The sequence below is a fragment of the Eulemur rufifrons genome, chromosome 1, assembly GCF_041146395.1.
Source record: "Eulemur rufifrons isolate Redbay chromosome 1, OSU_ERuf_1, whole genome shotgun sequence".
NCBI classification, from domain to species: Eukaryota; Metazoa; Chordata; class Mammalia; order Primates; family Lemuridae; genus Eulemur; species Eulemur rufifrons.
Window position 1 is genome coordinate 95,460,922 of NC_090983.1, and position 13,075 is coordinate 95,473,996.

General features: G+C 38.7%; 1 protein-coding gene across 2 annotated transcripts; it reads left to right on the plus strand.

Moving 5' to 3' along the window:
* Positions 1-4,599: 4,599 nt before the first annotated feature.
* On the plus strand, positions 4,600-12,772 carry TSN (translin). Of its 2 annotated transcripts, XM_069473729.1 has the most exons (6): positions 4,600-4,751; positions 6,197-6,290; positions 7,282-7,378; positions 9,023-9,138; positions 10,105-10,184; positions 12,094-12,772. In XM_069473729.1, the coding sequence occupies exons 1-6, from the start codon at positions 4,686-4,688 to the stop codon at positions 12,325-12,327; spliced, it is 687 nt and encodes a 228-aa protein (XP_069329830.1). In that variant the 5' UTR covers positions 4,600-4,685; the 3' UTR covers positions 12,328-12,772. The 2 variants fall into 2 exon arrangements, with proteins under 2 accessions (XP_069329830.1, XP_069329838.1); XM_069473737.1 differs by lacking the exon at positions 10,105-10,184 and having other exon boundaries at positions 12,094-12,231.
* Positions 12,773-13,075: the final 303 nt, after the last annotated feature.

Consider the following 13,075-nt stretch of genomic DNA (forward strand, 5'->3'; position numbering starts at 1 on the left):
TGACAAAGATTTTAAACCAACCATGATAAAAATTCCCCCACGAGCAATTATGAACATACTTGAAACAAATGAAAAAAAAAATAGTAAGTCTCAGCAAAGAAACAGAAGGTCTTGGCAATAAAACAGAATATATAAAAAACCAAATGGAAATTCTATAATTGAAAAACACAGAAAACAAAATCAAAAGGTCAGTGTTTGGGCTAAATGGAGAATACAGACATAAGAATCAGTGAAGTGGAAGATGGAAAAATGAAAATTACAAACCTGAACAACAGAGAGAAAATAGGCTTAAAAATGAACAGATCCCCAGGGACCTGTGAGAGTATAACAACAGATCCAACATTATTGTCATTGGAGTCTCAGAAGAGAAAGAAGGCAGGGCTGAAAAAGTACTCAAAGAAATAATGTTTGAAAATTTCCCAAATTTTGCAAGAGACATAACCCTGTGGATTCAAGAAGGTAAGCAAACCCTAAACAGAATAAACTCAAAGAAATCCATGCTAAGACACATTATAATTAAATTTCTGAAAATTAAAGACAAAAAATATCATGAAAGCAGCCAGACAAAAAGAGGAAATTATAAGGGAAAATAATTAGAATGACAGATTTCTCATCAAAAACCATGGAGTCCACAGAGAAGCGGCAAAATACTTTTCAAAGAAAAGAAAATAAAAAGAACTGAAAGAAAAGAACTGTCAACCCAGAAGCCTATACTCAGTGAAAATACACATTTAGGGATGAAGAGAAAATCAAAGCATTCTCAGATGAAGGAAAACTATTAGAATTTGTTGCCAGCAGAACTACCCTAAAAGAATGGCAAAAAATTCCCTAAACAAGAAAGAAACAATGAAAGGGAAATTTGGAACATCAGGAAGAAAGAACACAATAAGAAAAAATGTAGGTAAATATATTTCTAAATTATGTTTGATTGTTGAAGCAAAAATTATACTACTGTCTGATGTGTGTATAGAGGAAACATTTAATTATTATATTATAAATCAGGGAAGGTTAAAGGGACATGGGGAAGTAAGATTTCTATACTTCACTTGAGCTGGCAAAATGATGACACCCTGTCTACTGGCTGTCTACTCATATATATGAGATATATAGATCATGTATATAAGATACTTATAGCAACCACTAAAAAAGCTATGCAAAGAGATACGTTCCAAACAGTATAGACAAATCAAAATGGAATTCTAAAAAATGTTCACAGGAAGACAGAAAAAGAAAACAAAAATGAAAAACAGAACAAACAGAAAGCAAAAAATGAAATGGCACACTCAAGCACTAACACAGCATAATTACATCAATATACCAATTGAAAGAGGTTGGTGAGTGAATTAAAAAATATGACTGGCCAGGTGCAGTGGCTCATGGCTATAATCCCAGCACTTCAGGAGGCTAAGGTGGGAAGTTTACTTGAGGCCAGGAGTTTGAGACTGGTCTGAGCAACATATCGAGACCCTGTTTCTACCAAAAATTAAATATTTAGCCAAGGATGGTGGCATGCGCCAGTAGTCTCAGCTACTCTGGAGGCTGAGGCAGGAGGATGGCTTGAGCCCAGAGTATGAGGCTGCAGCAAACTATGATTGCAGCACTGCACACCAGCCTGGACAGAGCAAGACCCTGTCTCTTAAAAAAAAAAAAAAAAAAAAAAAAAGAGCCAAAGCTATAAACTCTTAGAAGAAAACATAGGGAAAAGCTACATGAAATTGAATTTTGCAATGGTTTCTTGGATATGAGATCAAAAGCATAGGCAACAAAAGAAAAAAATAGATAAATTGGACTTTATCAAAATTAAAGTTTTGTTTATCAAAGGACATTATCAACAGAAGAAAAAGGCAACCCATGGAAAGGGAGAAATATTTGTAAATCATTTATCTGATCAGGGGCTAATATCCAGAATATATAATGAACTAATAAAACTCAACAAAAAAACCAAACAGCTTAATTAAAAAATGGACAAAGGGACCTGAATAGATATTTCCCCAAAGAAAATATACTAATGGCTAATAAATGTGAAAAAAATGTTCAACATCACTAGTCATTAGGAAAATGCAAATCAAAACCACAATAAGGGCCAGGCAGGGTGGCTCATGCCTGTAATCCTAGCACTCTGAGAGGCCAAAGTGGGTGGATCGTTTGAGCTCAGGAGTTCAAGACCAGCCTGAGCAAGAGCGAGACCCCCATCTCTACTAAAAAAATAGAAAGAAATTAGCTGGACAACTGAAAATATATAGAAAAAATTAGCCGGGCATGGTGGCGCATGCCTGTAGTCCCAGCTACTCGGGAGGCTGAGGCAGGAGGATTGCTTGAGCCCAGGAGTTTGAGGTTGCTGTGAGCTAGGCTGACGCCACGGCACTCTAGCCCGGGCAACAGAGTGAGACTCTGTCTCAAAAAAAAAAAAAAAAAAAAAAAAAAAAAAAAAAAAAAACCAAACCACAACACAAAACAACAACACCACAATAAAATACCACTTCACACCCATGAAGCTGGCCATTACACACACACACACACACACACACACACACAGAAAATAACAAATGTTGGCAAGGAAGTGGAGAAATTGAAACCCTTATATATTGCTGGGGGGAATGTAAAAAGGCGCAGCTGCTGTGGAAGACAGTATGGTGAAAACATAGAATTATGTTTAATTTTTTCAAATAAACAATCATATTTAACATACGATCCAGCAATTCCACTTCCAGGTATACACCCAGAAGAATTGAAAACAGGGACTCAACAGATACTTGTTTACCAGTGTTCATAGCAGCATTATTCACAATAGCCAAAAGATGGAAAAAACCCAAACGTTCACTGATGGATGAATGCCAGACAAAATGTGGTATCACTCAGCCTTACAAGGGAGTTAAATTCTGACACATGGATGAACGTTGAAGATATTATGTTAAGTGAAATAAGCCAGACAGAAAAGGAGAAATATTTTAAGATTGCACTTATATGAGGCATATAGAATAGTCAGATTCATAGAGAAAGTCATCTTGCACACATTTTTGGTAACGTTCCTCACTTTTAGAGATAAGTATTACTAAATCTGACTTGACAAATGAGAAAAGATGCCCTCAGGAGACACTTACAAAAACCACTGTAGATTTTCAGGAAAAAATCTTTTGGCAGACTCCTGTTCCTGCTAAAATTTTGAAATTCACAATCTTTGAGTTGGCATGGATGGACGTGTTGCAGGATTTGAAAAATGAAGTCAGTTAATACAAAAAAAGTACTAAGAACTTGTTTGGCAGGTACTAAGTCTTAATAAATATTAGCTGCTATTGTTATTTTTATCTTTTTTGGGGTGAATTATGATATTCTATTGTCTACATTTTTGGACCATAAAATAGCACATGATATTGGAGGTAGGCAAAAAAAAGAAAAAATCCTCTTTGGGAAAGTTGCTAAAACTGAGTTTTTTTAGCCAGTCACATAGTAAGGTTGTGAGGGTCAAGTCAGATAAAGTGTTTTTTTCTTTTATTAATTTTACAACCGCTCTTACTTCTGTAAGGTAAAGTGTTTAAAGTCCCTAGCAACTATTATTGCTAAATGGTCGATAGGTGATAATAGCTTAGTGATTAAGACAAAGCATTTGGTTCCCAGCTTCGCCACTGGGAACCAAACTTTGGCAAGTCAATTAATCTCTGTTACCATAGTTATTTCATTTGTGAAATAACAATAATATCCACTTCACTTCTCATATAATAATAAATTTCTGATCCCTCACGTAAAAAATTTAGAATATGTCTGGCACAAAGCAAGCAGCGAAGTACCAGTTAGTTGATAAGAATCATTCTAATTCATTTGGAGAGTGCAACACACGCATTCGTATGTGCACGGCAAGTGTATGGGATAACTCTTCGAGGACAAAGAAGAAAGCGTTACACTGCTCGTGTCGGGGAAGGGGAATGAGAGGAAGCAAGTGTTGCGTGGAAGCACTGCACACGCTTACAAATCCATTTAATTTAAAAATAGGCAATTCAACCATATAGAGAAGACATTACAATAAAAAAAGAATTACATAGAGAAAATTTTTGCTCCCAACACATCCCCTGCTGACAGTCCTACCTACGTACTTTTATTTTCTCGTGCATATTTTGCAAATTTGAATGCATTGTTCCCTATTTCTACACGCAGGCTGCACTCTCTCTACATCCTTCGGCACCTTGCTTTATTACACATATTATTCTGTCGTAAACAATTTCTCCCCCTCTAGATGTTGTATGTAAAATAAATATATACGCACAAGATAAAACCCCGCTCCCGCGCCCCGCCCCTCCCTCAGGCCCACGTGCTACGAGGGCACACCCCCCCCCCCGCGGGCTGTTTCCGGCGATGCCTGTCTGAAGACCCCAGGCGGAAGCCCCGCCCACTCCATCTCCCTCCCAGGCCCTCTCTACGCGCGCCTCGGCACCGGACGCTGCGGGCCTCGGCACTGGACGCTCTGGGCCTCGGCACCGGACGCTGCGGGCGGTGCCTCAGGCAGCGCGGCGGACAGCCCGGCCTTCAGCGCGCCGCGGACCTCGGAGGACCCTAGCGACGGCAGTAGCGTAGGGCCGGGTGGACGCGGCGGCAGCGGCGGCGGTCGTTGCGATTGATTACGCTGGTTGTCTCCGGAGCCCATTTCTCTGGCTGCCCTTGCTGCACTGGCTGACTGTTGTGCAGCCGGCGCCATGTCTGTGAGCGAGATCTTCGTGGAGCTGCAGGGCTTTTTGGCTGCCGAGCAGGATATCCGAGAGGCGAGCCCCCTCCCTCCCCACCCCCTCTCCCTTCCCTTGCCTAGCTGGGCCACATCGCCTAGCCCTTCTCCGTCGCTCAGTCGCGGGTGGTGGGGACGCCTCCGAGGGTGGGTTGCTTCCCCTCTAGTTTCAGGTTAGGGTACTCGTTCGCCCCTGGCCCAGATTCTAATGTTCTCTACTGATTCCCCGTGTTCGGGTCTGGGCTTTTCAGCATCACCTACCTCATTTGAGTATCAGTTTTCTTTCTTTTCAGCACTTCTGTCAAATGCTTGGTTCGCTAGAGTTTCAGCCACCGCGCATTTCATGCATTTGTTGTTGGTGTCTTAAAAACACATGTGACCCCCTCCTGCTTAAAACTCTCCTAGGGCTTCGCATCCCACATGGGATAAAAATCTATTCTCCTGTGGCCCACAAGGTCTTTCTCTCCGATCTCATCTTACGCTATCTCCTTTTGTATATTGTGTGGCTTTACCTATTTTTCTTTCCTCTAGTGCTACAGATAGTGTTCTGCCTCAGGACTCTTGCATGTACTGTTTGCTTTTCCTGGAATTTGCTTCTTTGTTGTTCTTTTCCTGGTTATCTCATATTCACTCTCTTGACCTCACAATCTAAATGATCTCTTTCTTGTCATGTTTTCTAGTAGTATGTCAACTTTTTTTGTGTGTTGATTATTTATTTATTTATACATACATACATACATTGACAGAGTCTCTGTCTAGCCCGAGCTAGAGTGCTTTGGCATCAGCCTAGCTCACAGCAGCCTCAAGCTCCTGGACTCAAGCGATCCTCCTGCTTCAGCCTCCTAGGTAGCTGGGACTACAGGCCTGCACCAGGACACCGGCTAATTTTTCTATTTTTAGTAGAGACGGGTCTCGCTCTTGCTCAGGCTGGTCTCGAACTCCTGAGCTCAAGCAATCTTCTTGCCTTGGCCTCCCAGAGTGCTAGGATTACAGACATGAGCCACTGCTCCGGGCCCTGTGGTGATTATTTTAAAAAATGTCTAACTCCCCCATTACACAATAAACTGCCAGAGAAAGGGATTGTCTGCTTGGTTCATTGATATTTACACAGTGCCTAGCATATAAATATGCTCAGTGAATATTTGTAATATGAATTAGTGAAAAAATACTCTTGTATTGCATCTAAATCTTCATTTTATAGTGTCCCAATTGGATACTTGGGGTGGGTGGTTGGCTATTATTCTGGTCACCTGAGGACTCCAAGGCTGTTTAGTGACTTCCTAAAGTCTCATAGAGGAAATAAGTGGAAAAGTCAGAATTCATCCCTGGTTATTTTTTGTATAAGTTTAGTCTTTGTGAAGATTATTAGCATTTTGAATGTAAGTAAGGTGTGGTAGATCAAATAAGCTATCTAGTGTGTTTGGTATGAGTCTGTAATAATAATAATGTTGAGTTTATCTGATTTTGATTTTTAATTCTCTCTAGGAAATCCGAAAAGTTGTACAGAGTTTAGAACAAACAGCTCGTGAGATTTTAACTCTACTGCAAGGGGTCCATCAGGGTGCTGGGTTTCAGGACAGTAAGTTCTTTGTTTTGATTTTGAATATGTTTTATCCAATTTATCAATCTCTTGTTTAGAGAGTTAATTTCGGTCCAGAAGATATTTTATTATGAAAATGTCCGTTGTGCTTTATGGTGAGTAAAAATTGAAAAATAGGTGATTTGATCATTTTATAGGTTTATATTATTAATATTTATGCTTTGGTTGATTTTTCACTTCCACATAGTGTGATTTAAATAGGGATTTTTCTGTTGTGATGGAATTCTGATGATGCTAATTAGAGCTATTTAATAACTCTTTTGTGGATCTAGCTGCTTTTTTTTTTGCCCTTTTGTATATTTGAATTCAACCTTTCTGTGATTGAATACTTTTTAATATGCGTGTAAATATGAGGTGGATGGTATAAAATGTTCTCAAGTTAATGTGTTTAAGCCAGCCCCTTGAATGAAAATCAAATATGTCAAGATATGGAACCTTTATTGTAAGGTGCAGCCAGCATAGCCAAAAGAGCTGAAATATATTTTCAGTTAGAGAGTGATACAATAATGTAACTTACTGGTGTCAGAGGCAAGCCATTTTTCTCCATGGTATGGAGTTGGTCAGCCTGATTGCGAATAATGTAAAAGGCTTTTTTTTGACCAAATATGGGAGCTAGAAGCAGTTGAGTTTTAGGAATCCTCTGAGGACTGAATAGGAATAGCAGCTGGTGCACAGCCCTTGAAGTATGAGGTTATTTATGACAACTTAATAATTACTAATGTGTTTCCTAACATATTCCATTTCAATAAGTTTTTGCTTGTTTATTTTTCAATATGGTTAATCAATAGGAAAACTAGAGATGATATTTTGAGAGCCAGGTCGAAAAGCAGAAATGTGTACATTTGGTTGTGAGGTTAAAATAAAAAAAGGTGATTAACTTCCAAATAGACTACATAGATTATTAAGCAAGAACGGTACGTGAAATTTTGTAAGCTTTTTATTGTTACGTTTGATTATCTTTTGTGATCAGTTCCAAAGAGGTGTTTGAAAGCTCGAGAACATTTTGGTACAGTAAAAACACATCTAACATCTTTGAAGACCAAGTTTCCTGCTGAACAATACTACAGGTTTGTAAGAAAAATAGCATTATTTTATAATGTTAAGTAAAAAAAAGCAGGCAAAAAAGTATACGTATTGAAGGATTGCTTACAACTAGGTAAATATGCCTCTACATAACAAAAAGAATCAAACTGATAATGGTGGTGACAAAATTGGTGGTTTTGTTTTTTCCTCCTTTTTACTTTAAAAATTTTCTTAGGGAACATGTATGATTTTTGCAATGAAAAAGTAATTAAAAAGAAAATAGTATGAAGGTCAAAATTGAGAACATCTTTTTGCTATATTCCAGTTTCTTGTGAAATTGTATGAACCATGGTTATGCTATTAAAGTTATGGGATTAAGTGACAATGTATATGTTGAGTTGAGTTTTCCCTGAAAGCTTGAATTTCACTATCAAATGACATATTTAGCTACTATTTTATGCCATATCTCATGGAATCTACAACACCATTAATTTTAAGATACATCATTATTTTATGTTCCTGTAGGGAAGAAAAATTTTGCCAGTCATAATTGTGAAATGTGGATTATAAAATATATCTTGATTTTATCAGTGTTAAACTGGGAAAAATTGCATCTGAGTGTTGATAAACTGTGGTATAATGATCAAGAATTTCTACTTGCATTTTCCTACTGAAAAAGATGTTCTTTAAGACACACATATGGGCAATACATAGTTGGGGTGGATAGTATAACCTCACAGGAAGATTCTCTAAGACAAGGGTTGGAAACTGCTGGAGGCCAGCTGCTTCTGGGAGCTAAGAATTGCTTTTATGTTTTAAAGGGTTGTTAACAAAAGAAAAACACACAGATAAGAATATGTGACAGACAGTGAAAGTGGCCTAGAAAGACTGAAATATTTACTACCTGGCCCTTTACAGAGTAAGTTCCCTACCCTTGCTTTAAGGTAATATAACTAAAGCACAGTGTAGAACTGGTAGGGTCTTTAAAGACCACGTACTCTGAAGGTCACACACAAGCTGTCCTCTGGCTGGATTTGGCCCTCAGAAGGTTTTGTTTGGCCTCATGTAGAGAAATGTTTCTGAATTTGTTGCCACGTTTGCAAATCAGGAGGCATAACATAAATACCCGGAGGTTGGAAAACTTCCTATTCCTTTTTCAGGCTTCTAGCTTAGTATCCTGAGGTTTTAAGTCCATTTGTTTAGTGATTGCAAATGGTACTTTTGTGAATCAGGATTTTCTTGATATATTACATTCAAATGAAAATGTAGGAACAAGTTAGATGTTGAGGCTCATACACAGTTGCAGTCGTCATCAATCCAGTTGCAACTTTTTATTTTTCTCAGAGTAATATCATTTTCTTTACTGATTAAACTTCTACAGCACAATTGCCCATGTCATGGATAATCTTTAATTGTAAATTTTCATATTCATCAAAATTAAATCATACTTCTTATTGATTAAACTTATAGTAAGTAAATATTACATATTTGCACTTAAACATTTATGCTAAATCCATCTAATATATATGAATGTCATATTGCTCTTACGTGTTTTATATATTTGAGTTTCACATAAAATTTTATGGGAAAAAGGATCCCATTTCTAAACTGTTTGGACATAACTGTGCTAAACCAATCTTTGTCAAGGTCCCTAACCTTGAAACCTGAACTTGCTTACTTTCATGCAGATTTCATGAACACTGGAGGTTTGTGTTGCAGCGCTTGGTCTTCTTGGCAGCATTTGTTGTATACTTGGAAACAGAAACACTAGTGACTCGAGAAGCAGTTACAGAAATTCTTGGCAGTAAGTGTTTTCCTTGGTGGGATCTGTAGTGTCAGGCATGGTAGCTTAGTTTTTGGTGGAAAGGGCTCTTGCTTGTACTTTGTATTTATTAAAATAAATAAGAACTAACTAGAAAACCAGTTACAGTTACCCTTCAGTACCCAAGGAGGATTGGGTCCAGTGCTCTTCCTGATACCAAAATCTGAGGATGCTCAAGTCCCTTATATAAAATGACGTATTTGCATAAAACCTATGCAAATCCTTCTATATACTTTAAATCATCTCTAGGTCACTTATAATATTTAATGTAAACGACATATAAATGGTTGTTATACTGTATTGTTTTTAAAAATGTGTGCTAATATTTTTTCTCCCCAAATATTTTTTGATCATGATTGGTTAACAGGGAAGACCAAAACTTCCCTAAAACAGCAAAACTAAAAATAGGCAGTGAATGGGTTGCTCATTTGTACTTGGGTGTTTCTTTTAGTTTTTAAAATCTAATTTTTAAAAATTTCAAGTCCTCAGAAGAGATGAAAGAATAGTACAATGAATACCTGTTTACACCCTACTTAGATTTACCGCTTACTGACATTTTGCCATGTCTGCTCAGTCTTCCGCTTGTGTGTGTGTGTGTGTGTGTGTGTGTGAGGACCATTTGAAAGTTAGTTGCACATATAATGACTTCCCCCTTAATTGCTTGAGCATGCACCTTCTAACAAGAAGAGATATTCTCTAACATAACTGGATACCATTCTTGGTGGTATTACTTTTTGAGATAAGAATAGAAAGAAAAATTGGATTTTGCTTAAGAGCTTGAAAATTCCACAGTGAGGTCTAGTTTGCCAGGGGTGTGAACACATTCAAAAGCCAGGTTTTAAAAGTTTCATCCTTTCTTCACTTTCTTAGGGAGAAATCATATATATATTTTTATATTCTTAAGCTTAAATTGCATTCACATCATGACTTTATTTTGATGCTTTTTAGTTGAGCCAGATCGGGAGAAAGGATTTCATCTGGATGTAGAAGATTACCTCTCAGGAGTCCTAATTCTTGCTAGTGAACTGGTAAGCTTAGTAATTTGCTGGTTGCTTTTTTGATATTTCCACTTCACTGTCAGTTTTTTAAATGGGTATCAAAATTCAAGAAGTCTTAATTCTTTTGTAAGCCATCTGTTGGTCACCATGTAGTCAATGACTGTGCACTGTATATGTTGTAGTTTGGTAGGTGTCAAAAGCCAGTCCACATGATGAAGTAGGTGTACATACTTACTAATGTGTGAGTTGTGTATTTTTGAGATGGGGTTCTTGCTATGTTGCCTAGGCTGGTGTTGAACTCCTGTGCTTAGGTGATCCTCCTGCCTCAACCTCCTGAGTGGCTGTGACTAAAGGTGTGTGCCATTGTGCCTGCTTACTGTGTGAAATTTTTTTTTTTTTTCAATAGTGTCAGGGTCTTGCTCTGTCACCCATGCTGGAACTCCTGAGCTCAAGTGATTCTCCTACCTCAGCCTTCTGAGTAGCTAGGACTACTGGCACGTACTGCCACACCTGGCCAGTTTTTCTTTTGTAGAGATGGGGTCTTGCTATGTAGCCCAGGCTGGTCTTGAATTCCCGGCCTCAAGTGATCCTTCTGTCTTGGCCTTCCAGAGTGTTGGGATTATAGGCCTGAGCCACTGCATCTGGTCCAATGTATGAATTTTTAAAACATGATAATACCTCTTTCTTTTAGAGTAATGGCAAGATGTATGTTCCTGGTAACTGTGTTAATTCATCTAATCATTTTAGAGAACAGTATAACTGTAGAAGTTACTCTTATGCTTTATCCCCTTAATCTCTCTCTTGGGAAGTTGTCCTACTAAAATTTAAAGAAGAAAAAAGCTGTCAATAGAAGAGTTGAGTGGTTGTGACAGAGACTGTGCAGCCTGCAGAGGTGAAAATATTTACTATCTGGCTGCTTAAGAGAAAGTCTGCCTGTCCTTCCTCCAGAGGAGAGTAGTCCGCGGCTGGTATGATCATTCCCTGATCTTTGGCCATGAGTCCTATCTTGTAGCTTCTCCCTTACATTCCAGAACTGTTGCTCTAGCTCTGGCCGCTCACATCTTCACTCCGGCCAGTAGGAGGAGGAAATAGGGAAAAACGCATATCCTCTCACTTTGAGCATATTTCTTTGAAGTTGTACAGACAGCTTGTATTTAACATTGCAGTGCCTTGCCCGTAGGGGAGGCAGAAATGGAGTCTATCGGAGTGGATACGTGTGTGGTGAAAGTCTGAGTAACTCTCACTTAGAAAGATGGGGACGCTGGCAGGCTGTATCACTTGCCTCGGGCTTGGTGGAGACACCTGATCAGTAAACGTGAAGCTCCTTATCAATATTAGTTAAGTGTGAGGTGTGTTTAAGACTGTATGTGTTGGGAATGCACTAGAGCGGTAGTTTAGGGAAGAATGAGGAGGATTTGTGGAGAAGGGGAATCTTGAGTTGGGTCTTGAAATAAATCTTATCTATTCTTCAAGACAATGTTGCAGTGACTTAATTTTAGTTTCTTATCCCATCTCTTTGTCTCACTGATTCTGGGTGACTGGAGTTGCAGTTCAGTAGTTGGGCTCTAGAAATACAATCACTGGCCTAGATTTGAAGAGGTAGCAGAACTGCTGTGATCACACTTCTGTACATGAGCAGATGAGCTACAAAGTTGACACTTGCATAATTTAATATACTTTATTGCACAACAACCAGTTTAAGAAATTAGAGAAATTTTAGAAGATGTTAGTTACATTAAATCTTTACTTGGCAGAAATTGTCTCATTTTCAGTGGGGTTCTTTTCAGGAGAAGGTCCTATTTTGTCTGTGCTTACATGTACCGTGAGATAAAACATCAGTAAGGCTGTTTACGCCTGAGATTCTTCTAGTGTGATTTGGAGGAAGACATGCCGGAGAGGAGCCGCATTGTAATGTGCCTGTTTCTCTTTCCTTGTGTAGTCGAGGCTGTCGGTCAACAGCGTGACTGCTGGAGACTACTCTCGGCCTCTCCACATCTCCACCTTCATCAATGAGCTGGATTCCGGTTTCCGTCTTCTCAACCTGAAAAATGACTCCCTCAGGAAGCGCTATGATGGATTGAAATATGATGTGAAGAAAGTAGAAGAAGTGGTCTATGATCTCTCCATCCGGGGCTTCAATAAAGAGACGGCAGCGGCTTGTGTTGAAAAATAGGAGGCTCTCCCTGCTCCTGGCCTTGCTGACCTCAGCGGTTGCCAGGGAGGGGTGAGCACAGAGTGCCTCTTACGGTAGTTAGGATGCCCAGTTGCTAAACACTGCGCTTTATTTTCTTAACCAGTTGTGTGGTGTGAGTATCAGAATTGACACACTTTTGGGGGGTAAAAAAAACAGCCTTTACATGGACAGAATTTTCTTATTGTTTCAGTGACTTTGCTCTGTAATTCAGTGTATTTCAGTTCTGTCAAAAAGTGTAAATGTCAACCTCTTGGTAAAGCCCTTTTCTTGCTTACCCTGACTATTGATGTACCGATTGAGAAGTTTATTGTCTCGTTTGTGATTCTTCCAGATGTGATACTTTAAATTTTCTATATCCAAGTTAGCCATCCATGCCCAGGTGTAGCCTGGATACAGTATAAAAATAGATGATTAAAAAGGATGGTTGTCAAGCAAGGAGAACTTATTTTATATTTTCCCTTCCTCATTTTAAGGCTTGTGAGTAAATCAAATGTTGAATTTTTTTTGCCAAGGGAATTACAGCCCAGGTTCTCTCTCACTGCCATAAAACATGAAAGATTAAACTGCAAAGTCAGGCTCGACAGATTATTTTGGAAAGTTTTTGTATTAAAAGATTTAGTAACATCTTATCATTTGGTTCTCCCAGGCAAGGAGTAGGGCTTAGTGTTTTCAGCCACCTCTGTTTTCTGATGTTGCCTTAACATTATGCTGTTGCAGCAATTAAAAA